The sequence below is a fragment of the Aotus nancymaae genome, unplaced genomic scaffold, assembly GCF_030222135.1.
Source record: "Aotus nancymaae isolate 86718 unplaced genomic scaffold, 86718_ANA_hifiasm-v0.15.2.pri h1tg000007l, whole genome shotgun sequence".
NCBI classification, from domain to species: Eukaryota; Metazoa; Chordata; class Mammalia; order Primates; family Aotidae; genus Aotus; species Aotus nancymaae.
In genome coordinates, this window is record NW_026988418.1 from 64,867,018 (window position 1) to 64,892,424 (window position 25,407).

Below are 25,407 nucleotides of genomic sequence, written 5' to 3' on the forward strand. Positions count from 1 at the left end.
TCCTCCTCCTCCCAAGTGATCTTTAAGAGGAAAAAAAACAGCTAAAGTTCTCTGTATCTGCAACACCAACCATCAACCTCCCTTGGCATGTCCTTCGGAATGCCTTTTTTTTTTTTCTGAGACAGGGTCTCACTCTGCTGCCCAGGCTGCAGTGCAGTGGTGCGATCTTGGCTCACCAGAAACTCTGACTCCAGGGTTCAAGCTATTCTCCTGCCTCAGCCTCCTGAGTAGCTGGGATCACAGGCATGGGCCACCATGCCTGGCTAATTTTTGTATTTTTAGTAGAGACAGGGTTTCACCATGTTGGCCAGCCTGCTCTCAAACTCCTGACTTCAAGTGATCCACCTGCCTTGGCCTCCCAAAGTGCTGGGTTTACAGGTGTGAGCCACACCTGGCCCAGAACGCTTCTTAAACGATTACCATCATCATTATTTGACTCTTCCATTCCTTTCTGTTTTAAAATGTCTATTGATTCCCTACAGAGAAAAACTCTAAACTGAAGACTGGTTTTAGCTCCATACCCTGTCACTCTGTCACTGCCTATATACACCTTCTCCACCAGGCACCATTTCACTTTTCACTATCTGACTCACTCAAAGGCTACCTCCTTTGGAAAATCTTCCCCAGCATTGTCATTCTCGTCTGGAATCCTATCTAACTTTTTACAGAGTACTACATAAACTCACATGTCAACCTTTTCCATTAGTCTGCAAGATCGGCAAGATGAGTAAGGGTTTTATTCATCTTTGTATTCTCCAAAGTCTAGCATAAGCTTTGGAAACAATCTGGGTTCAAATCTCATTTATCTTAAAAAACAGTAGTTGATCCTATTTAAATATGATTTTTATGGCTTTCTGACTAAAGCAAAAGAAAACTGGTTTTCTAACTAAAAAAAAAATGTCATTTTTACATTTAGATGTAGATGGCTAATATTTTTACATTTTACACATAAGAAAATATGAAAAAAGCAAAAATACCACCCCATTACACATACAAACAGCAAAAATAATTAATAATAAATACCAGCTCTGCCACTTGTTACTATATGACCTCATGAAAGTTATTTAAAATTAACTTCTCTAAGACCCAATTTCTTCCTCTGTAAAATGAGAATACTACCAACCTATCTCATAGATGTACTGTGAGGATTAAACGCATGCAAATATACTTGTGACAGACATGGTGGCTCATGCCTGTAATCCCAGCACTTTGAGAGCTGAGGCAGGTGGATCACTTGAGGTCAGGAGTTTGAGACCAGCCTGGCCAACATGGTGAAACTATGTCTCTACTAAAAATACAAAAATTAGCCAGGCATGGTGGCGTGTGCCTATAGTCCCAGCTACTAAGGAGGCTGAGGCAGGAGAATCATGTGAACCCAGGAGGTGGAGGCTGCAGTGAGCTGAGATCACACCACTGTACTCCAGCCTGGGCAACAAAGCAAGACTCAATCTCAAAAAAAAAAAAAAAAAGAAAATATGTTTATATCAGGCAAAATGCCCTTCATATACAGTAGCTGCTAATGTCCATTCTGCTTTCATGTCAAAACAAAAGAAATCAATGATTTACTATGAACCACTTTCAATTCCTCCTCCTCTTTAGAGTAGCAATTATTTTTAAAAGGGACTTCAACTACCTAGAGCAACTTGATTCTTCCTCCTATCTAAGCAAGCTGTACATTTTAAGTAAGACCAATTAAAGAACTCCAAACTGAATTCTTAGGCTTTATGAATCCCACGTAACAGAGATGTTCTTTATCTTAATCAATGGTAATAGGCCTTCTAAACCTGGGTGGTGTGAATTAAGAAAGCCTGAATCCCAAGACTACAGAAAGGTAACGACTTCTGTAACTAATGCATTCATCTATTAACAATTAACTTATGATGTTCCTGTCCATTTACTGAAATGTTGTCATTTTTGTGGACAATATTATAAGATGCCATATAAAACATCGCTAGTGCAGGAATATCATCCCAGCTATATATGGAGTTTCAAGAAAAGCACGGTAGTCACTGATTTTTTCTTCCCCCTCAAGAAATTGCATAAGACAAAGAGGAAACAAGTGTGACACAACTTACATATTAGTAAGTATGGTAGGGTGGTCAGTAACTTTATTTCAACATCTAATAATACACCAGTTACTGAGGTAGACTCATAACTTTTTAAAAAAATTTTCCTTTCAAAAAATTTTTATTTATTTTGAGACAAGGTCTTGCTCTGTTACTTAGGCTGGCATGCAGTAGCACAATCACAGCTCACTGCAGCCTCTACTTCCTGGGCTCCAGCGATCCTCCCACCTCAGTCTTCCAAGTAGCTGGGACCCACAGGCATGCACCACCATACCTAGCAAAGTTTTGTACTTTTGGTAGAGACAGGGTTTTGCCATGTTGCCCAGGCTCATCTAGAACTCCTAGGCGCAACTGAATCTTCTGCCTCAGCCTCTCAAAGTGCTGGAATTACAGGTGTAAGTTACCGTGCCCAGTTGACAAATATTCTATTTAATATTCATGATAACTTTAAGAAGTAGAGAGATACTATACTATCATGCCCTTTCTACAAATGAAGAAACTGAAGGTCAAGTAAATTATTATTTTTTAAAAAATAATTCAGTTTTACTTATTTATTTATTTTGAGATGGAGTTTCGCTCTTGTCACCCAGGCTGGAGTGCAATGACATGATCTCAGCTCACAGCAACCTCCGCCTCCCGGGTTCAAGTGATTCTCCTGCCTCAGCCTCCCGAGTAGCTGGAATTACAGGCACCTGCCACCTGGCCTGGCTAATTTTTGTATTTTTAGTAGAAATGTGGTTTCACCAATGTTGGCCAGGCTGGTCCTGAACTCCTGACCTCAGGTGATTTGCCAACCTGGGCCTCCCAAAATGCTGGGATTACAGGCGTAAGCCACCGCACCCGGCCTGAAGGTCGAAGAAATTAAATACCCAGTGAGTAACTGAGTAATAATTCAAACACAATCTGACACAAAATCCTACTCTTTCCCCTTTACATTACTCTGGCTTCTTGGCAGTATCAACGGATTATGAAGCTAATTTAATTGAAAGCAGTTATAATAAAAATCTAACTCAAATTGGCCTAAAATTTTAATGTCTTTATTGAAACAAAAAGGAGAATGTAGGCCAAGTGGCTCACACCTGTAATCCTGGCACTTTGGGATGCTGAGGTGGAAGGATCACTTGAGCTTAAGAGTTCAAGACCAGCCTGGGCAATACAGTGAGACCTCATCTCTACAAAAAATTGTTAAAAATTAGCTGGACATGGTGACATGTGCCTGTAGTCCAGGCTACTCGGGTGGCTGAGGCAGGAGGATCACTTGAGCCCAGTTGGAGGAAGCTGCAGTGAGCTATGATCACGCCACTGCATGCCAGCCTGGGCAAGAGAGCGAGACCATGTCTTAAAAAAAAAATAGAGAACACAAAGATGCCAAGTATATAAGAACCAGCCCCCATTTTCCACCTTCACTAAAATTAAACCTCCACAGAACACATCTGCTACAATGTATTATAATCATAATATAGTTGTTAATATAATTAACTTTCTTAGGTCTCCCAATACTCAGTGAACCTGATTAAAGAAAATAACACCTACATACAGGGCCACTTACAATTCCTTGATACGTTATTATTAATAGTTGGAGTGTTTATAAATTGTAAGCCTTAAAATATACACACATATCTAGTAGAGCTATGGTAATTTGAACATAAAATTTCAGTACACTTTAGTATACTTTCTTTTCTGCTACTTCTTGGGTTATGTTTAAAACCGTTAGGATATTTCCATCATTATAAAATAAAGAATTTTCCATATATATTATTGTAAAATACAATTTCGGACACTAAAACTCTACCTTATGGTACTGTTAACTTTTTGGAGTTCTTTCCCATCTATTATCTCATTATCATCATGTCAATTCTGTGACCAAGTATGGATAAGTATTATTATTTATGTTTTATATATCAGGAACAAAAGCAATTAAGAACAAGTTATTTGCTTAAAGCTAGTCCTTAACAAAGCCAATTTTAAAACCTAATTACTGGTGCTGAATTAGCTCATGGCCCCTGGCTTTTCTTCTTTAATGATTCTCTAGGAGTTTAACTTCATTAAAAGCAGTAATTATACTTAAATGGACTGAAATGATACACTTTCGTGATTTTTTTAAATAACGGCGGTATATTAGTATGTGTGATGTCCTGTTTGTTTGCAAAATATGTTCCTTTAGTAAATACATTTGTCTAACTATAAAATCAGCTTTTTCCATGTGAGGAAAAAAATCATACTATTATTTTAACTGTTTTTAAGAGACACATAGTAGAAAACTTGGATGGTGGTTTCCCTGAAGACCTCATATAAAACCAAAGCCTAGCTGGGAACAGTGGCTCATGCCTGTAATCTCAGCACTTTGGAAGGCTGAGGCGGATGGATTACAAGGTCAGGAGATCAAGACCATTATAGCCAACATGGTGAAACCCCATCTCTACTAAAAGACAAAAACTTAGCCGGGTGTGGTGGTACCCGCCTATAATCCCAGCTACTGGGGAGGCTGACGCAGGGGAATTGCTTGAACCCAGGAGGCGGCTATTGCAGTGAGCCAAGATCACGCCACTGTACTCCAGCCTGGAGACCGAGTGAGACTCTGTCTCAAGAAAAAAAAAAAACAAAAAACAAAAACCAAAGCCCTATAATTTTATTGAGATAGGGTTTCATTCATGTTGCCTAGGCTCTAGGGCAGTGGTGCAATATTGGCTCAGTGCAATCTCTGTCTCCCACCAGGTTCAAGCAATTCTCCTGCCCCAGCCTCCCTCAGGCTCCCAAGTAGCTGGGACTCCAGGTGCACTCCGAAGCACCCAGCTAATTTTTGAATTTTTAGTAGAGATGGAGTTTCGCCATGTTGCCCAAGCTGGTCTTGAATTTCTGACATCAAGTGACCCCCCAGTTCCAGCTCCCAAAGTGCTGAGATTACAGGCATGAGCCACCATGCCCAGCTCAAAGCCCAATACTTTTTAAAAGCCTTGAGTATTTCTCTTAAGCCAGAACCACCTTGTATAAGGCTTTATATCTACATATTTGCCCTCATGTGGCTACTCATTTGCCACAAATATCTACTGAATTGTCTCACATTTGTCATCTATGGTCTTAACGTATACATAAACAAAAAATAAAGTGTTTGATAGCAAATTTTAAAATCTATTTAAAATTCTTCATGTTTCATTTCTGTGAGAAGTAAACTGGTATGACCTAGGATCACTGAGACAAATAAGTCATTTCCTAAAAAAAAAAAGCCTGCAGCTGGACATGGTGGCTCATACCTGAAATGCTAGCTAGCATTTTGGGAGGCCGAGGTGGGTGGATCACCTGCGGTCAGGAGTTCCAAACTAGCCTGGCCAACATGGTGAAACCTGTCTCTACTAAAAACACAAAAATTAGCTGGGCATGGTGGTGGGTGCCTGTAATCCCAGCTACTTGGGAGGCTGAGAGGAGAATCACTTGAACCTAGGAGGTGGAGGTTGCAGTGAGCTGAGATGGTGCCACTGCACTCCAGCCTGGGAGACAGAGCAAGACTCTGTTTTTTTAATATATAAACAGCAAGACTCGGCCGGGCGCGGTGGCTCACGCCTGTAATCCCAGCACTTTGGGAGGCCAAGGCGGGTGGATCACAAGGTCAAGAGATCGAGACCATCCTGGTCAACATGGTGAAACCCCGTCTCTACTAAAAATACAAAAAATTAGCTGGGCATGGTGGCGCGTGCCTGTAATCTCAGCTACTCAGGAGGCTGAGGCAGGAGAATTGCCTGAACCCAGGAGGCGGAGGTTGCAGTGAGCAGAGACTGCGCCATTGCACTCCAGCCTGGGTAACAAGAGCGAAACTCCGTCTCAAAAAAAAAAAAACAGTAAGACTCTTTTTTTTTAATATATATTGTTAAGGACTAGCTTTTATATATGTGTGTGTATGTGTATGTGTGTGTGTATGTGTGTATACACACACACACACACATACAGAGTCTTGCTCTGTCTCCAGGCAAGATGTAGGATTAGGTATTTACATATATATATGTATAAATATCCATATATATATGTAAATACCTAATCCTATCTATAGATATTTATATATATATATATAAATACCGAATACTACATTTTGACAGAAGCCAGTATATTGTGAAATCTCCTTCCATTCAAAATCATAATTAATAACAACTTAGTAAGGCCTTTTTAGGGATACAGAGAATGAACTAAGATTAGGGTGACTGTCTGGGTCTAGAAAGAAACAAAGTTGTTCTTGAGATAAAGGACTCTCAGTTTTAAAGCCAAGACAAGTTGGGTACTCCTTATTAAGCAGTGGAGAATACATCTGGATACTTGATAACACACAGTTAAAGACTAAATTTTTTTCTAGTCACCTTCCAAACCAAAAAAAAACCCCACAAATTCATTTCTATTTTTACCTCATGTAAGTACCAATGAGCAAAACAGAAACCAACAAAGGAGGCATACAACACTTTTAATGAGAATTCATCAGAGCTGAAATAATTAAATTCAATTTTAAATAAGAGAATCCACTTTAAGGCATTAACTGTTTGCCTTGTGAAATGAAAATTTTAAAAATGAGTTTACTTTTCCTATTAACAAGCTTCCAGATTTCACTTTTTAAACTTTCTTTTTTTGAGACAGAGTATCGCTCTGTTGCCTAGGCTGGAGTGCAGTGGCACAATCTCAGCTCACTGCGGCCTCCGCCTCCCAGGTTTAAACAATTCTCCTGCCTCAGCCTCCTGAGTAGCTGGGATTACAGGTGCACACCACCATGCCCAGCTAAATTTTGTATTTTTAGTAGAGAAGTGCTTTCACCATGTTGATCAGGCTGGTCTCGAACTCCTGACCTCGTGATCTCCCTGCCTTGGACCCCCACAGTGCTGGGATAACAGGCGTGAGCCACTGCACCCAGCCAAACTATTTTTAAAAGAGACAAACTGAGCCGAAGTAATGGCAAGGTGTTCCACCCTTTGACTTGTGTCAACCAACCTTAATGTTCTTTTAGCAGGAAAAAAAGAAGTCCATCCATTAAGCATAGTATGCCAGGACCAAAGAAATAAGTGAGACAACTTTTAAAGAGCAACAGCAAATACTGTCTTCCTTCCACTGTCTCAAAACTAGACACAGTTCACTATAAGTTATTTATATACGGTACCCATAAAACAAAGGAGTGTGCTTATCATACCTAATTAAACAATTTCAAACCTAAATACTTCAGATGTATAGCAGGCCTCTGAAGCCATAGCAGTAAGATGACTCACCAACTGGCAGGTGTCTTAGGTTCTACAAATAATGGGCGTTTGCCTGGATGAAAACAAATGTATGTGCCCCAACAGACGAACTCATCCTGCTTGGCTAAGAGAGGAGAGAGACTAAAAAAACTGATCAGTAGTATAGTACTTTATAATGGAAAGAAGAATCAGACTTTGCTACAAAGAGACTTATAATTCATGCAGACTTTCTTTTTTTTTTTTGAGACGGAGTTTCGCTTGTTACCCAGGCTGGAGTGCAATGGCGCCATCTTGGCTCACTGCAACCTCTGCCTTCCGGGTTCAAGCAATTCTCCTGCCTCAGCCTCCCGAGTAGCTGGGACTACAGGCGCGCGCCACCATGCCCAGCTAATTTTTGTATTTTTAGTAGAGACGGGGTTTCACCTTGTTGACCAGTATGGTCTTGATCTCTTGACCTCGTGATCCACCCGCCTCGGCCTCCCAAAGTGCTGGGATTATAGGCGTGAGCCACCGCGCCCGGCCTCATGCAGACTTTCAAAATGTCCTTCCAATTTTCACTTACCAGAAAAGTACAATAGAGTAAGATCTAAGATAATAAAAACCAATTTATGATCCCCAAATTAAAAATAACTGTGAATGAGAATTATGACATTGAGATCACTGCTTCAAGAAATGTGAAGTCAGTCACAGGAAAAATAAATCCATATTTAAACCCTCCTATTATATTTCGTGACTTGATGTCAGTTTCCACTCAAGTGAAAATCAGTAGTAAATATTTGAGTTTTAGTTCAAGGATGTATACTCTCATGTGAAAACTGACACCATGTCACAGTTAATAAGATATGGGTTTATAAATATGGAATTAAAAGAAACTTACCCTTTCCCTTTGTGCAGCTCTGACTTCCAACCCAGTTTCTATAGAAACAGGAGGACAAGTGCCAGTGCCAGAAGTCTGCCAATTAGAACTCATCTTTGAGTTGCTGAATAATAAAGTCAGATCCCAAAGTCGACTATAGGTTTTTGTCAGTAGTTCCTAAAAAGAAACCCAGGAGGAAAAAAGATGTTTAACCAATTACTGTACTTAGAAATGCTCCCTTTAAAATTGGCTTTTAAAAAAAATAAGGGAGTTCCAATATCACATATGTTAAAAAAAAAAATTGTATTAGGGCTTTAGACATTACTAAAATTAAGGAGCAGCAAACAGAAGACAGGGTGCCTTTGAAGGTCCAAAACACTTTTAAACCACCACATTAAAGGAAAAAAGCACTCATACATTATCAAATGAATCCATTCCTACTGTGGAATGAACTTTCGGTAAGGTTATAGCACTGCAAAGAGTAAACTTCACAAATGAAATTTGTCAGGAGAAATGATGACATAGGTGAAGTCTCCACTAAAAGCCTCTCATTTCTAGGAGAAATCTATAAATTACAAATGAACCTTTGAAAAGTTAAGAGACATTAGCATTGCTGTGCTTGATGAAAAAAATCCCCCTAAGCCTCATATACCAATTTAGAAATCTTAAAATTGTGGGATCTAAGAAATAATCTGACTCCAATTTTTCAACTGATATCCACATGGTTGCTTGGTGAATGTATTTGGGAATCTTTTGTCATAAAAATTTACACATTATTTTTATCTTTTCATATGGCTCTAGGTATGAGAAACACACATTAAAAGTATCAGGCCGGGTGCAGTGGCTCATGCCTGTAATCCCAGCACTATGGGAGGCCGAGGCAGGAGGTCAGGAGTTTGAGACCAGCCTGGACAACATGGCGAAACCTCGTCTCTATTAAAAACACAAAAATTAGCCAGGCATGGTGGCTCACGCTCGTAGTCCAAGCTACTCAGGAGGCTGAGGCAGAATCACCTGAACCTGGGAGACAGAGGAGGCTGCAGTAAGCTGAGATAGTGCCACTGCATTTCAGCCTGAATGATAGAGCAAGACTATGTCTCCAAAAAAAAAGTAACCAGGCTATGAGCAAGACTATGTCTCAAAAAAAAAAACGGCCAGGCATGATGACTCACGCCTGTAATTCTAGCACTTTGGGAGGCTGAGGCAGGTGGACTGCTTGAGTGCAGGAGTTCAAGACCAGCCTAGACAACATAATAAAACTGTCTCTACTAAAAATACAAAAATTAGCCAGGCATAGTGGTGCACACCTGTAGTCCAGCTACATGGGAGGTTGAGGTGGGAAGATCATTTAAGCCCCAGAGATGGAGGTTGCAGTAAGCTGAGTTGTACCGTACCACTGCACTCCAGTCTTGGTGACAATAGTGACACACTGTCTCAAAAAAAAAAATAACAAAAATATTCCTGACCTAATTTGATACACTGCAATTTAGAGTACTCTCTGAACATTCATACTGAACCATTCCTTTTAATACACAGGAATCTTAATACATTATTTGTCTCTGAGCATTCATACTGAACCATTACTTTTAATACAAAATAATGTTAATATTACATTATTTGTCACTGTATAATAGGTATTTGATTCATGTAAGGAAAATTAATTTATGAAGTTAGTATATTACACTTAAGAAACAAAGGCAATTAGGAACCATTCCTCCATCTTGCCCATACCTATCACCTCACAGAAAGCTCTAAACCTACCACTACCAAATTTCCTAAATCCTGGGGCACCTATTAGCAAGGTGTCTACAATATCCTCACCTGTACCTGTAAAAAATAACATGTTCTATCTCACAAAGAAGAGAGGTGACCAGTATAGAATGGGAAGGTGAGAAAAGATATAAGCATAGCAAAGTAATCAAGAACCAACCAACTAGGATAGGCAAAACAGTAACCCCTTCCCCTGTCTTGGTGGCAGAGACCTCTGGTAATTTTCTGGTCACCGAGGCTCACTACTTAAGAACTCTTTTATTCTACTTTTCTCGTTGAAAGTATGTTTTAAAATGCTTTACAGTAAATGTCACTGACTAATGCACGAATCTGAGAATCTTATGCAGACAGAAGATTCTAATTATCAATTTTTATCATACAGAACATTTATGGCTACATCTAAAGTACTGCTTCTCAGACTTTAATATACATACAAATCATCTGGGGATCTTGTTCCATTCAGTGGGTTTGGGGTAAGGCCCTGCGATTCTGCATTTCTAATAAGCTTCCAGGTGAGACTAATGCTGTTGGTCTGAGGACCACACTTTCAATAACAGATTCTAGAAGACTAAGCAATATACATATTGTACTGAACCCCAATTACATTCTCAAAGTTTAGTGTTTTGATTTTCAAACAATCCTTAAAAGGCTGATTGTGTGTGTTTGTAGGTATAAAATCTGTCTCTAGAGCAGTGGTTCTCAACCCTGACTGCACATTACAATCACCTGGGAGCAGTTAAAACAAAATGCAAACAAACTTGGCCCTTTGCAGAAACCCACTCAACCTAATCAATTTAAACGAATCTCTGAGAGTGGGACCCAGTCACTGGTATTAAAGTTCCTCAGGTGATTCCATTGCACTTGTTGAGCCATTATTGAGACCTCTGCTATAGAATGCAGAAAAATTCCAATTAAGGAGTCTAGTTTACTGAAGTGTTTCTGTATATACAGAATATACACAAATGACATATATAAGATACTTATCTTGGGAGCTAGGTAAAACTATTGATAATTTTTTTTAAGAGATACAGTCTTGCACTTTTGGGCTCAAACAGTCCTACTGCCTCGGCCTCCCAAAGTGCTGGGATTACAGGTGCAAGACTCAGTGCCCAACCTGATAGGCAATTTGTTTGTTTGTTTGTTTGTTTGAGACAGAGTCCCCCACTGTCGCCTGGGCTGCAGTGCAGAAGTGTGATCTCAGCTCACTGAAACCTCTGCCTCCCGAGTTCAAGTGATTCTCCTGCCTCAGCCTCCCAAGTAGCTGGGATTACGGCGTGTGCCATCACACCCAGCCAATTTCTTGTATTTTTAGTAGAGATGGGGTTTCACTATGTTGGCAAGACTGGTCTCGAACTTCTGACCTCGTGATCCACCCACCTCGGCCTCCCAAAGTGCTGGGATTACAGGCGTGAGCCACCGCACCTGGCCTCTGATAGACAATTTCTATATGCTAAAATGCAAATCAGTTTTATGAAACTAATTTTCCCTATAGGTCTTAAAGTGTGTAATAAAAAATAAACACACAGCATCCCAAAGTACTAATTTTGCCTGTAATAATAATTATATTGTGGACATTGGTGTAATAACATGCTTATGCACAAAAATTTTTCCCTAAGTCTTTTTCATAGGTAAAAAGGAATCTGCTGGTTACCTGAGAAAGGTCAGATAAATTCAACACTTAAAAACTGTATACACACATGTAACTTATTTGCATAGGACAACAGCCATTTCGCAAAAAGATCCTCTAAATTATTTTTTAGCAAGGGAGTTTGGTTAAATATCACTAGAAAAACTGCAAATTATGAAATACAGAAAGCATGGTCAGTGTGTTGTATCACACACTGTAGTCATATATATGACCACAGTGGAAAATGTCAAGACAGTTTATTGAAAGCAGAAATAATATTAAGTGGCATGCTCAGAAAATGAGGCACCTTCAGAAGGAAGACTGCTTTGAAAGTTCAGGATGGTCAACAATTATGAGCCCCCCCAAAAATAAAATCTTTATTATTGTACTTAAATAAAAGAGCAGTGCTGATCTCTAACAAGAACATATTTATAGTCTGACAGAGAATTTGTGAAATGTTAATAATTTATTTTCTTTGGCATTTGAAGGAAATTTATTACTTTCCTTAGGTAGTCAAATCTTGATCAAATTATATCACTCTCCCTGCTTAAAACCTGCAATGGCTTCCCACAGCAATCAGCATTTAGAATACAATCCAGATATAGTATGCACCTAAGGCAAAATAAATAAATAAATTAAAGAATACAATCCAAACCCTTTGTTTGGAGCCTAACAGCCCTAATTCAGAGCTTACCACCTCCTTTCTTCCACCAGACTGTAAGTTCCATGAGAAAAGAGAAACACATCTCGTTTTCTTCACAAATATACTCCCAAGATCTAGAATAATGTCTGGTATATAATATGTACCCAAATATCTGAATAGTTCATTGGCTATACTTATGAAACACAAATGCAGTATACTCAATCATTTACAGGACAAAAATACACTCACTTTTACCTATAATGCCTTTGTCTCAATCCTATTAGTAACTTAGGAGTAGCTGATATAGGTGATGATCCATTAATGGAAACAAGTTTCATGTGTACACACTCAATCCCAGCATCACTTTCAATTTTATGACTACAGTCACAGTATTTTCAGATTGACATCTGAAAACTCAAGGATACCTCAATCAGTTCCTGGCTGTGTATCCATCAGTCACAAAACTATTCTGGTGTCCCTTTAGCATTTCATAAACAAAACAGTGGCCCATCTTCAGGGCTGTTATGAGGCAAAATTAAATAGTAATCTAGATTGAGTGTCTTGGAGAAATAATTACATGACTAGAAAACTGTTATGTTACTTAAGTGACAATTTTAATAAATTCCATGACAATTGCAGTTTTGTTCTCCTTGTCTGCTGCAACAGCTTTGAAGTTATCTTCTAGAAGCTCCTCTCAGTTTCTGAGACAACACAATTCTTGTTTTCCTACCTAGGCTTTTTTCCAGCACCATCTTCTCTTCCCATGCCTCAAATAACTTTATCCTAAGTTTACCACAGCACTCTACTCTCCATGGTCCAGTGTTGCTCAACACATGGCCCACTGACCACAGAAAACATCAGAATTACCTGGGGGCTTGTAAAAGAACAAAGACTGCTAGGTCATGCTGGTCCTAAGAAATCCCAGAATGTCTAGGAGGTACCAAGGGCCTGCACGTTTCCCAAGTGCTGCCAATGTTGATAGTTTGAAATCCATTGCCCATCTTTTCAGGCTTGCAGCTTTAATCCCATTCCTAGCCTCCACAAGTAGACTGACCAAGAGAGCCTTAGCTAGGACAAAGGGCTGGTTAGAACTGTGTCTCTATCACTAAACTGTGAAATTACGGTCTGTTATGAGACTTAAATGAGACAATGTATGTACAGTACTTGGCAGAATCCTTGGCCTGAAGTAGACAGTCAATAAATGACTATTATCAATGCCCCAACTGATCTGTTTCCACTCTCCAACCCTCAAACTGGCCTACTCTTCAGGATTCCCTAATTTTGTTGACCCAACCATTTTACTAGTATTCCAGGCTTCAGTTTGCATCTTATCTTTTCCATCAATCCACAAGCTGTTATATTCCAACTCATGCTTATCTGCCTGACACAACCATCTCAACTTCTCTCCACCATTCCACATCCTACTCTAACAAATTCTTCTGTAAAGCCTTCTTCACCATGCCAGTTTCAAGTAACCTACCTGTTCGTATGCTCATTCATACACCTATATCACCAATAAAAATCCATTACAAGCAGGGCGTGGTGGCTCACGCCTGTAATCCTAGCATTTTGGGAGGCCAAGGCGGGTGGATTGCTTCAAGCCAGGAGTTCTAGACCAGCCTAGCCAACATGGTGAAACCCCGTCTCTACTAAAATTACAAAAAATCAGCTGGGCATGTAATTCCAGCTACTCAGGAAGCTGAGACGGGAGGCTGAGGCAGGAGAACTGCTTGAACCCGGGAGGCAGAGGTGGCAGTGAGCCAAGATCACACCACTGCACTCCAGCCTGGGCGACAGAAACCCTGCCCCCCAACCAAACAAAAATCATCAAAAATTAACTATTCACCTGTTTATATATAGTTTCCCCAATTAAGAGCATAAATTGCTGAAGAGAATAGACAGATCAAAATCTCTTCTTGGTTGCCAAGACCAAACTTGTCTGAGGTTTGAAGGAATTTTGTTACTCAATAAATTCCTCTGCCAAGATTTTAAAACTAGATTATAATTCAAGTTACTAAGTTAAAGGATCTTTAACCAGGAAAGCTCAAAAAGACTAAATTGAAATGGGAGATAGAGATGATAGTCAGAAGCCATAATCAGATATACTACTGTCAAAAGAAAAATAGATGCTCTACAAGCTACTATATATATTGCCTCAGATAAAGAGCTTGTAAACAATTATACAATTTAAACAATGGAAGTGGCAATTTAGGAAATTCAGGTTGTTTTACTGAAATCAAGATAATCCTTATTTTCAATTTTAGTGCTCACAGCAAAACTTTTCAAATTGAGCCCGTCAATTTGAAGGTGTTCCTGGAAATAGTTCACAGAACTCTAAATTTAGATCACATGAAGGATACTGGGAAACCACACAAATAACTCAAAAGGGAAGTTTCCAATTTATAAAACCAGAACTCTGAATCTAACACTCAATCCAGGTAATGTTTTTCACAGTGCAGCTGGGAATAAAATGACTTGAGTAATTTCAAAAAAATCACCATGCTGTGTACCTTCCCATTTTGTATGACATGGTTTTATACACAAATAAATAAATGCCCTGTCTGCAACTTTTTTTCTTGTTCTTACTAGAGAGATGAAGCTTGAAACCTTAAAAAGATACCAGACATATAGAAATATGTAGAAAGTATAACATAATCTTTCTAAATCTCCATAGTGATTTAAAATATTTGCTTACTAACTGGAAAAACCACTCAGTAGACTCATGGTGTAAACTAGCAAGAAAAAGAAAACACACTGAAAACTGACATTTCCATCAGGTATAAAATGTTTAAAGAAATGCAGGGGACAGACCATTTAGAAAAGCCTCAGATGGCAGCCATCATCTCATAACCAGTAGTTTTAAAAATTCTTATGACAGTGAGAACCTGAAAAATTCCACTGTACTTCACTTTTTCCCTTTTACTGTATCAAAACTATGGGTACATAAGCTGCCTAGCAAAACAATACAAGGAGCTCAATCAAACCTTTGGAAAAAGTAGCAAGTATAGATCAGCTATTGTAGTTACTAGATACTAGATGTCTTCTGGAAGAGATGAAAAAAGAACAATTCTGTTCAAAAATTTTGATCCCATTTAAAATAAAGCAAGGAAACCTAAGTTGTATTATATACTAACAAAGCTGTGCTTGTGATAAGTTGCCAAAACTTCAAATTTGATTAATGTGGGGGAGAAGGGTTCAAAACTACATAGATACTGAAAATGTTAAGGGCAGACAAAAGCCAGACTTCTCAACACTGCTTATTCATTTCCCTAAAGTTAAGGTTGTCTAATTTTATAATCTCTCTGTGGGATCAAAAAAAAAAAAACACTTAGCTAAAGTATCTATCACTCGCAATCTGATGGCATACTTTCTTTTGTTGCTGTTATACACTGTAATATCTTAACTCTGAAGTTTAGAAATCAGTATTTGTAAACAAGCAACATTTTTATAGCAGTAAATCCTCCTGCATCATTAAATCATGACTAAGGGCAAAGGCCAAGGTTAACAGCAAATGTCAAAATTGTAAAGGACATCAAGGCTATAGGTCCCAAATCCATAACCAAGATTTTAGAAATTTGGCTCCCACATTAAAAGTATTTTTTAATGTTAAAAATAAATTAAAAAATAAAAATATCAAGTAGAACAAAAGTTCTGACCTGAAATATGACACTTTGGTGAAGGAAGCTAGTAATGGCAGCAGAGTGCCTTAAGACTTCCATCTAGAGAAACAGACCCAACATTAAAAGCCCTCACCCTATTAATTATAATGCATTTTGACCTCTAAAAACCCTCTTACCTGTTTATAAGAGTTTATACAGCTGTTTGCCACTGGAACACCACCTTGCAGAGTATAACCGTGGCATCCTTTGTTGATAATCACCTGTTGCCTAGCAATCATCATCCCGCATGGAGACAGACAGCACTAGGGCTCTTCCATCCGAGGTTAAAATTCAAAACAAGCCCAACAAGCCTGCATTTCAAGGTGGTCTTCGTCTGCAACTAGTTAAGTTTAAAACTGGCAAACAACAACATGGTGTCTGAAGCCAACGGTGCAGCATTGCTGGCTTCCTCTTGAACTCCAGCGTTGTCACTGTGCACTGAAGTCTCCTGCTGCAAACAGGGGAGTTGTTCTCCTGTACTGGGAACAGGCTTCCAAAACTCAGGAGCCCCTGTACAGGATAATGCAGGAACTAAAGGCAAACATTTTTCCTCCTTAAGGATGCCTCCATCTTTTTCCTCACAATCTGTACTACCAACCGAAGTGACTGGGCCTGAGTGTGCGTTCGTACCTATGAAACCGTCACGGTGCATGCACATCCAAGGCATGTGGAACCAAAGGTCAAATAAGGCACAGATACCAAGTAACGGTTCTAATTACAAATGCTAGCTCTCAGGAACTCTTCATCCATTCAGAACTAAACCCATCACTGTATAACTCTGGTAAGAAGCCCCTGGAGACGAAGGAGCTCCTCAAATGTGTCAGGAAAGGCTTTATTAACATCATCATTAACATTTAAAAAGCAAACGGAGCATTTCTCCTTCTTTTGGCAATTTGGTGCAAATGTTAAGTGCAAGATAAAGCAATTTCAAACTTCTCTTCAAATTAAAAATGAAACTAAGGCCAAACGTGATGGGTGAACAAAATAAATCAAAACTTAAATTTCAGCAACTCCAGCTCTTCAAACCAGCAAAAGCCCCCGACTCGTGCACTGTGGTGAGGCTTAGGGTGCCTGCCCCGGCTTCTTGCGTGCCAGCAAACAGCACCATTTCCTCATCACGTTGAGAACCAAGAAGCAAATGATCCCCTTCACTGCAAACAAAGGGGGTCAACAGTAACACTAGTGATCCTTCAGAATTGACACACTGTGATAAGTCAAAATGAAATTGATGGTCTCCCTGCTTCTTGCTCAAGACATACGAGATCTGAGCAGCAGCAAGTACCCCCTCAGCTGCAAACAAAGGGGTCAAAGATTTGCCGTCAATTCACTTCCAGGCAGAAAAACATTTTCCTCAAAAGAAACAATTTATTTAGAATAAAACAAAAGCAGCTCAACTGTGAGCGCACGTTTGAGACAGCTACTCTTAAGCTGTGTGAGCCATAAAAAGGGTTTTTCTTTACTTTTCCAGAAATCTTGTGTACACAGCACAAAGCAAAGAGGTCATTTTTTTTTCCACTTAAAACACCGGCATTGGCATCACAATAGCAGATACACAACTTTAAGCTGCCATTTTAGTAAAATGCACAAATATTAAACAGATTAGCTTTCTTCCATCAGAGGCCCATGTAAACTCCACACAAGCCACAACTTCTCTTCAAAAAGGTCCATTAGAGCTTTGAATTCCATATCTTCATCCGCTGTTCAACCAGTTTTGCTTGCGGGGGGAAAAAAAGGTTATTCAGTACAAATGTTTACAATATTAAAAATATATATATTTCCCCTATGCCATTATAGATGAACATAACATTAACAAGACCTCCTTGGATAGTTCACCTCAACTTCAAAAAGCACCAATAATACCCACTGGCATAAACCTTGAAATGAATTTACTGTATGACTAGACATATAACAAATAGAATAGGGTGGGTTTTTTTTTAAAGACTGCAATTGAAGATAACAGGACTGAAATATCCTTTATACTCATGTAACTGAGTAAAACATGTTGGAAAATTTCAGAAAAGTTTCACCATCAATTTATAATCTATCAATATATTCTAAATAGAACTTAAAAAGTGAAACTATAAAAAGATGACGTTTAGTCAAACTTTTGCCCCATCTATTTTCATTCTGTAATTTATATGGAGCAACACAAACTACTCCATTATTGTAGAAAGGGGTCGATACAAAGCCATTTAAAAATCCACCCTCATCTATGTTACCAAAGACAGCAGCCGTTATTTTAAGAAAACACTTATACAAATCATTGTTAAACAGCTAAAGAACACTTCAGGACTCTCACTTTTCAACTGTTTAAGCCACACATATAAAACTCTTCATTAAGCTTAACATTTCACTGTGGTTACCTGAATCATTTTCTCCCTTTAGGGATACCACTATAACCACTATAACAGAGTCAGCGCCATGTTTTCTCTCTTCTTGTTCTTATACCTAACTCCTATCTCAAAACCAAACACTGTGGCAGAGACAGAAAAAAAAAAGTCCAGATATTCTCTCCAGATTTTTTTTTCATGTAAAAGGTCATTAAGGCCCTCTTCTCAAGAGGATTTCCTAATTCTGTTATCAGAGATTTTGGGGAATGGTTCCTATATGGACCCAAACTATAGTTCAAACTGTACATGGATAACGAACAATCTGCCTTAAAAAGGTGGAATGACATTTTTTATTTTTAAAAAAGCATTGTCAGTGAAAACCTGCTAAATAAACCTAAACAATGTCTGACTCTGAAAGCAACAACCAAACACCTGACTCTGGACCTAAAATGATCTGTGAGTCAAGAAGGGCCAGAGTATATTTTACCCTCAAAAGGTGACAAATGCTTATAACCAGCCAGGGGATGGACATTTTAAGATGTAATCGTCAAAAGAAAAACTACCCACTCTCAGTTAAGAGTCAAAGTACACCAAGAATTTAAATCTTTGTGTGAAAAAAATTATTTATAGGAATCCCAATAAAATAACCAAAAAGTAGAACTACTGGCTAGGTATTGATTGCTTAATTTTCCATAAAATTTGAAGCTGTGATCTAAAAGTCTTATATTCACGTTTTTACCAGTAATACTTAAGTCATTGAATGATATCCTGAAGTTTTCTTTAATTTTAACTGATTTTTCCAGAAAATCAACTACATTAAAATAATGATAGAAAAAAATTGGTTGTTACAAAGAACATTCAACATTGGGATTATTAAATCCTGGCTAATGAGAAGTAGAATGGTTTTAGACTTTTGCTTTCATTCGAATTCTGAAGGTTTAACTAGATACTTTATGGATATTATGAACCTACATGAAAGAATGGGCAATACAAATAAGAGGTTCATGTGCACTATGGCACTCTGTAGGTAATGACCAAACTAAATATAATTTTTTTTAATAATACATACATTTAGAAATGGTATCAAATCATTGTTTCAAAAACACTGAAGCACAAATTGCCCAGACCTAACAAAAGCAGCAAAGTCAGGTTAAGGATTCAAACAAACATGGAGCAAAACATATACCCTTCTGTAAGCTGTCACACTAACAAAAAAAAAAGAGAGAAAAAACACCACCTTTTGGATGACAGTAAAATTAGATACCATGGACTTCACTCCCCAAAGAGCAAAATCATTTGTCCAACTAACTTACCAAAAGATTTTCAAAAGTTAATGGTGAGATTATTTAAACAGGAAAAATGTAGCTAGCCACAAATTATACTTTGAGCCTATGTATGCACAGACTCCACACTTGCATTAGTTCCTGAACAGTGTCTACTCCAAACCAAGCACTGCTTTTCGAAAGCAAGACGCATCAAGTCTTCACTGTAGGATTTCAGGTATTTTCCTGAGGCACAACGAGGACCTTCATGCTCATAGCTTAGTACTTTCCTTCTCTCAAAATGGCTAGTGTTTCCAGTTTAAAAAGAAACAACAAAAAAAAGCCCCACAAAACCTGCACACTTAAAAAATTATAAATGCATAGTGAAAACCAAGAGGGATGACACAGCAGTGATGATACTTCGTGCTAACATGCATTAGACACCTGTCATAATGTAAAATAAAAATTACATGACATTTCCCTGGGTTATTATTGGTGCTATTTCAAAACTACCAGCTTTGATAACAGAAAGAAAACAGTTGGGTTCTGCCAGGCTTCAAATAAGTCACTTTCATAGAACAAGAAACATGACTGTGATCCAGAAGGTTCAAAAGTCTCTAATCATAATTAAGTATCAAGGGCCTTAGCTGAAGTCTTCAGCGCTTAAATCAAGGGAGAAAAATATACTTACTAATGACCTGACAAACTAGGGGTGAGACAGAGGGGGTAGATAAAAAAAAAAAATACTAATAATCCACTACTGTTAAGCAGGAAAAGTCCTTGTTGAGAACCAGAGGTTGATACCATTCTCAGCTTTGGGGAAAAAAACAACAAAAAAAACCTGTGAAGGTTAAGTTAAATGATCCTGCAATTAATTCCAGGTGTCTGGGAAAATAAAACAATTAAAAAAAGGTTTTCCTACACTGACATTTCAATTCTGTAGCTGGACGGCAGTAAGAATATTAAACATAAAACTTCCAAGATGTTCAAAACATTTCTAATAATGTAATGTCATTGCTGTTTAAATATGAAAATAAAAACACAAGCAAAATTTTAAAAGAGGATTTCAAAGGCATTTTATGATAACTTTTTTAAAAATTATGCAAGCCAAATATGGCTGATTAATGCCCACTGAAACAAAAGATGACTGTGAGCCTGCAGACAACTCTTCTTTCTATTATTGAAACCAGAAATTTGAATGGATACAACAACAAAAACTCATCTTTGATGAACACTTAGTTTTGAAATATGCACAATTAGAACTGTATCTGCTACACCTCTGAAAAAGTCAGTAAAAACACCACCACACACCAATTACTGACCAAATAATTCTGATTTTAAAAGCACCTACTCACTTCTTGCATACTAGTGTAAGCATAAGACATATATGGTTTGTAACATAGTCCTTAATTTTTACTGAACAGTTACTGCTACAAACCAAAAGTGCATATACGGGATACAGAACTCTAGAACAAATCATTTTAAAAATGCATGTTAAAACAAACTCTCTGGGAATAAACTGTGTCTTAAGAAATACTCAAAAACCTGATTAAAACAATTACAGTGCTATACAATTTACCAGCATATACCTTTGAGATCCCTGATCAAATTTCAGTCATACACACTTCTGGTAAAAGAATCATTTACGTACACACCAATCAAGTCATTTTTAGATGGATGTTACTCTTTATATGGTCAGTGGACTCTTTTCTCCAAATTCTGACTTTTCAAAATTTTGGTTTTGTAACTCTGAGGATTTTTTAAGCTCAAGATTAAAAAAAAAAAAAAACAAAAAACTGAAGAAAGAGAAAAAAAATTACTCATAAGGGTGGGGACTCCTAATTAAAGCAAATCCATCTGCCTGCTACCTTTAGGGCATCACTTTCACTTAAAAGAATAGCTAAACAAACAAACAAAAACACAGCTAAATTGTCCTGCCTTCTATTTTAAAGACATTTATAAAAATATAAAAAAGAAAACACTATAATTAACAACTAACTAAAAAGAAAATTGCATCTGATGCTGTATCCCACTACACATCACAAAACAGGAACCATGTCAAAGTAGTAAATACAAGTTACACATGGACTTTAGGACGCACCACGGACAATGATCATGACCAGGTAATCTTCTTCAGATTTGGCCAGTGCCTTGGCAGGGGAATCCAGGAACTGCTGGGAGAACTCACAAGGTGGGAAGGCATGAAGGACCCCGGTGTTTTCCTTGTCTTTGTTGCCCCCGACAGGGAGGCTGATCACCCCGGCTGCCTGCTTTTGCTTTAAATAGGACACAAGGTTCCTAAGTGGCCTCTGAGTAGAAGTGGCAGTGTCTGATGCAGCTGAGGAAGAGGAGGACCGGCTGTCAGAACTTCCAGGCACAGCCAGAAGAATGGCATAACCATTGGGCCCTGCTACTTTGATGCGTCGAGTTACTTCATCCAACTTGGGCTGGTCCAAACGGAGACGCTGAGTGATCTTGAGCTGGGCCACTTTGCCTCCAGTTGAACCCTCCACAAGAAGACTACTAGCCACTTGGAGGTCACCCTGCAACAGATGCATGTTGGAAGGAAAGTTGCTGTTCTTCAGTAGAAGCATGCCCTGCCAGGCCAAACAGAGTTTGGGAGAGGCTGCTGCCGCAGGGGCTGTCCCCCCATCCTGCTTCTGGGACGGGGACTTCAGCTTGGAGGAAGCAGTGCTGGTGCTAGGTGCACTCCCATCAGAGCGGTCTTCTTTTTTCAAAGGGCTTTTTCCCTCAATGGGAGCAGTTGTCCGGTGCTTCCTATCTCGTTCAGCTGATGCAGAGTTTTTACGGTCTCGCTTGTCACCCTGGCTTTTCTCCAAACTACCTCGTCTGTCTCTGATTGGAGAAGCCCTTTCCAAGAGAAGAAGACGGGAAGATCGATCATTGTCGCTGTTGTAACGATCCCGACTACTGCTCAATTCTGGACTGCGATCAGGAGAAGGAGCGCAGTGACGCTTTCGTGGGCGGTCACTTTCAGGAGACCTATCCAGATGTCGTCCTCCACTCTCCTCAGGCAGCCTTCGCTTCCTAGGCTGGTCTCTGCTGCTAGGCAGATCTCGATCACCTCTGTCCCGGTCCAAGGACCAACCATCTCGCCTGCGATCCAGGCTATCCAGTGGCTCATAAGCAGGCACAGAAGTAGCTGCAGTCCGAGTGCTGCGTTCCCTGACTGGGGGTGGGGGTGGCACCCAATCAGAGTCAGGATAAAGGTCCCTATCACGATCTCTGTATAGTAAGGGTGGTGTCCTATCCCGAGCACCCCTCAAAGGGTCAGGTGCCCGATGTCCAAAGGCATCTGTCACCAGCTCATAATGAGTCAAGGGCAGAGGCTGCAGATATTGCTGCTGGTAACGATGCTCAGTGTCGGCAAAGTCTACTCTAAGGCGTCGATCTGGGCCACCAAGTGGGAAGCCCCGCATATGGGTCCAGGCAGCATGCGCTGCATCCAGGCTTTCATACTGGATATATGCCCAACTATCACCTTTTCGGTAATCTATGGTGCGTATGGTGCCAAATCGATCAAACTCTCGTGCCAGGGCAGCAAGAGGAACCCAAGGTCCCAGGCCTCCCACCCAGAGGCGGGTGGTGGGTGTAGCTTTACCATAACCAATTTTGATAGGATTCCGAATTATAATTTTGCCAGACATTGCTAATTTGGCCCGGTGAGACATATCTAGGTTCTCAAATTTGAGAAAGCCATAAGTACTAGTCTGGCCGCGAGAAGGCCTCTTGATATCTACTTCTGTGATGACTCCAAAGCGATCAAACGCCCTTCTTAAATCACTCTCGGTTACAGTGATGTCTAGGTTGCCCAAGAAAAGCGTCCGGTTAGCTCGCTGATCATCCTCGGGTGAAATCTCATCCACTTCTCTGAAAGGAGCAGCACCTGCTCCAGCTCCCACCCTTGGCTCAAGACTGTATGCTGGGCGCACTCTCTCGTAGAATGGGTAGTCTCTTTCTCTCTCCAGCTCTCGAGGCAATGGTGGCGGAGGTGGAGGGGGCAGGCGGCCAAGAGCCAACTGCTGCAGCCGGTAGTCTCTGTATCCCAAAGCAGCGCCACCAGGGGAAAGTGATCTCTGGCCTCCACCACCTCCAGGAGGGTGCCGGTGACCACCTACAGAGGCCCCGACCACGCTGGCTGATGGAGGATAAGTATCTTTGTCTAAAGGGGAGCGGCTGCGGCGCCGGCTCACATACACAGCTTCTATCTTCAGCGGCCGGTCATACAGCACCAGGCGGCCTCTGGCATGCTTGGCCGCCCGCGCGTCCTCTGGCCGCCGGAAGTTCACAAAGGCTACCCGCTCATCCCCGCTGCCAGAACCCGACAGATGACTGATTTTGACACTTACATCACCGAAGCGTTTGAACTCATGAAACAGGCCGTCCTCCACCGCTTCGTCACTCAGCTGGGACCCCAACTCGCTTATCTTCAGAGTCTTGTATTCCCCGCCGTCCCCGCCGCCGGGAGCTGAGGAGGCGGCCCCAGAGGAACGTGACTCCCCGCCTCCACCCCGGGAGCTGCTGCGCGACTCGCCCCCGCCCGAGGAATTTTTGGTGCTCGGGGAGCTATAACTATGCAAGCGGCTACTGGAGCTGCCCCCACCGGTGTCATACTCGCGGCTGCCACCTCGGCTGCTGGACTTGTCTAGGTGCAGACTCCGCCGCGACCCGCCGCCGCTATCTGTCTTTCCGCTGCTGCTCCCGTTGCTGCCCCCAGAGCCACCTAACTTCTTGCTCCGCTCCCCGCGGGAAGTCGAGTCCTCACCACCACGGGAGCGTTTGGCCTTGACTGGCGAGCGCTCTTTCCCCTTCATTGTTGCGGGTCGTCGGAGGTCGTCTCCGCGGAGGTGATTAACCCGCCACCCCGCGCTCGTTTCACACAGCGGAACCGCACGCCGCCATCTTGGACTCCGCCGCGGCACAGGATCCCGCCCCGCAGTCCTCATTGGCCAATTAGCTCTCTCTTCTACAGTCTCATTGGAAAAATTATTTGTCTATCTTTACATCTCCCCGCGCTCCAGGAAGGCGCCCGCCCAACCACTGTTATTGGGTTCCCAACGCCCTAGTCAGAGTACCTCATTGGTTATATTTGTTGTCTATCTTAACGGTTCCTCGCGCCAGGCTGTAGCTCCGCCCCTGGCACTCTACGGTCATGTGACCCAAAGTCTGGCGGTCTTGATTGGACGAAAAGTCTGCCCTGTAACGGTACTTCTTACTCGGTGAAAGCAGCAACCCCACCTCCTCATCCCTTTCATTGGCTTATAAACCCGTCCTTTAAACCACTATTTGGGAGGTCGGGCCATCCGTTTCAGCGTTTTTTCCAGAGGAAGCCTCACAGCGATATCGCGAGAGAGGGTGAGCTCCCTCTTTCGATCCCCTTTTTCCAACTCCTCCGGCGGCTAAAAGAAGTTTAAATCGGATTGGATGTCGGCAAGGAAGTTGATAGGCTGAAATAACTGTCCATCACTTGCTTAAAGGGGTAGACTCGTATAAAGGAGGAGGCTGACTGAAGGTGAAAGACTAGAACACGTGCTTACTGTGCGACGTCACTTAGATGTCGCGAGAGGGTGGCTGTGAGCCAGCCCTGCCTCCCCGCCTTTTCGGCGTTCTCCCACAAACATTTGTTCAGTTCCGTGAGGTACTTAGCTGTGCTTCGGCCCTTGGAGTTCGAAACTTTTGGGCTCCCCGCCGTCCTACCTGTGCCGGCCCAGGGGCGTGGCAGGCTCTCCGGCTGTCGGGGCCCTCCAGTCCCTCAGGAAGCCGTCCTGGGACGCCTAGCGGACACCATCTTAGGTCGCTGTGGCTGCTGCGTGAATAGAGGGGGGAGCCCCGCCCCCCGCGCGCGGGAGATCACCGCCTGCGGTCACCCGTGCCCGCTGAGCAAGGAGTTAATGGTTCCTGCAGCCCCAGGTCACGCTGACGCCCCGGGGCGGTGCTGACACAAGGAACTTCAAGAACTTCAAGGTGCG

The 25,407-nt window shown here is 41.0% G+C and overlaps 1 protein-coding gene across 1 annotated transcript; it reads right to left on the reverse strand.

The window, feature by feature from the left end:
• Positions 1-7,754: 7,754 nt before the first annotated feature.
• On the reverse strand, positions 7,755-25,123 carry RBM15 (RNA binding motif protein 15). Its single transcript, XM_012468100.3, has 3 exons — positions 21,519-25,123; positions 15,963-17,539; positions 7,755-8,303 (listed from the first exon to the last, which is right to left on the reverse strand). The coding sequence occupies exons 1-2, from the start codon at positions 24,382-24,384 to the stop codon at positions 17,493-17,495; spliced, it is 2,913 nt and encodes a 970-aa protein (XP_012323523.1). The 5' UTR covers positions 24,385-25,123; the 3' UTR covers positions 7,755-8,303; positions 15,963-17,492.
• Between the last annotated feature and the right edge of the window lie 284 nt (positions 25,124-25,407).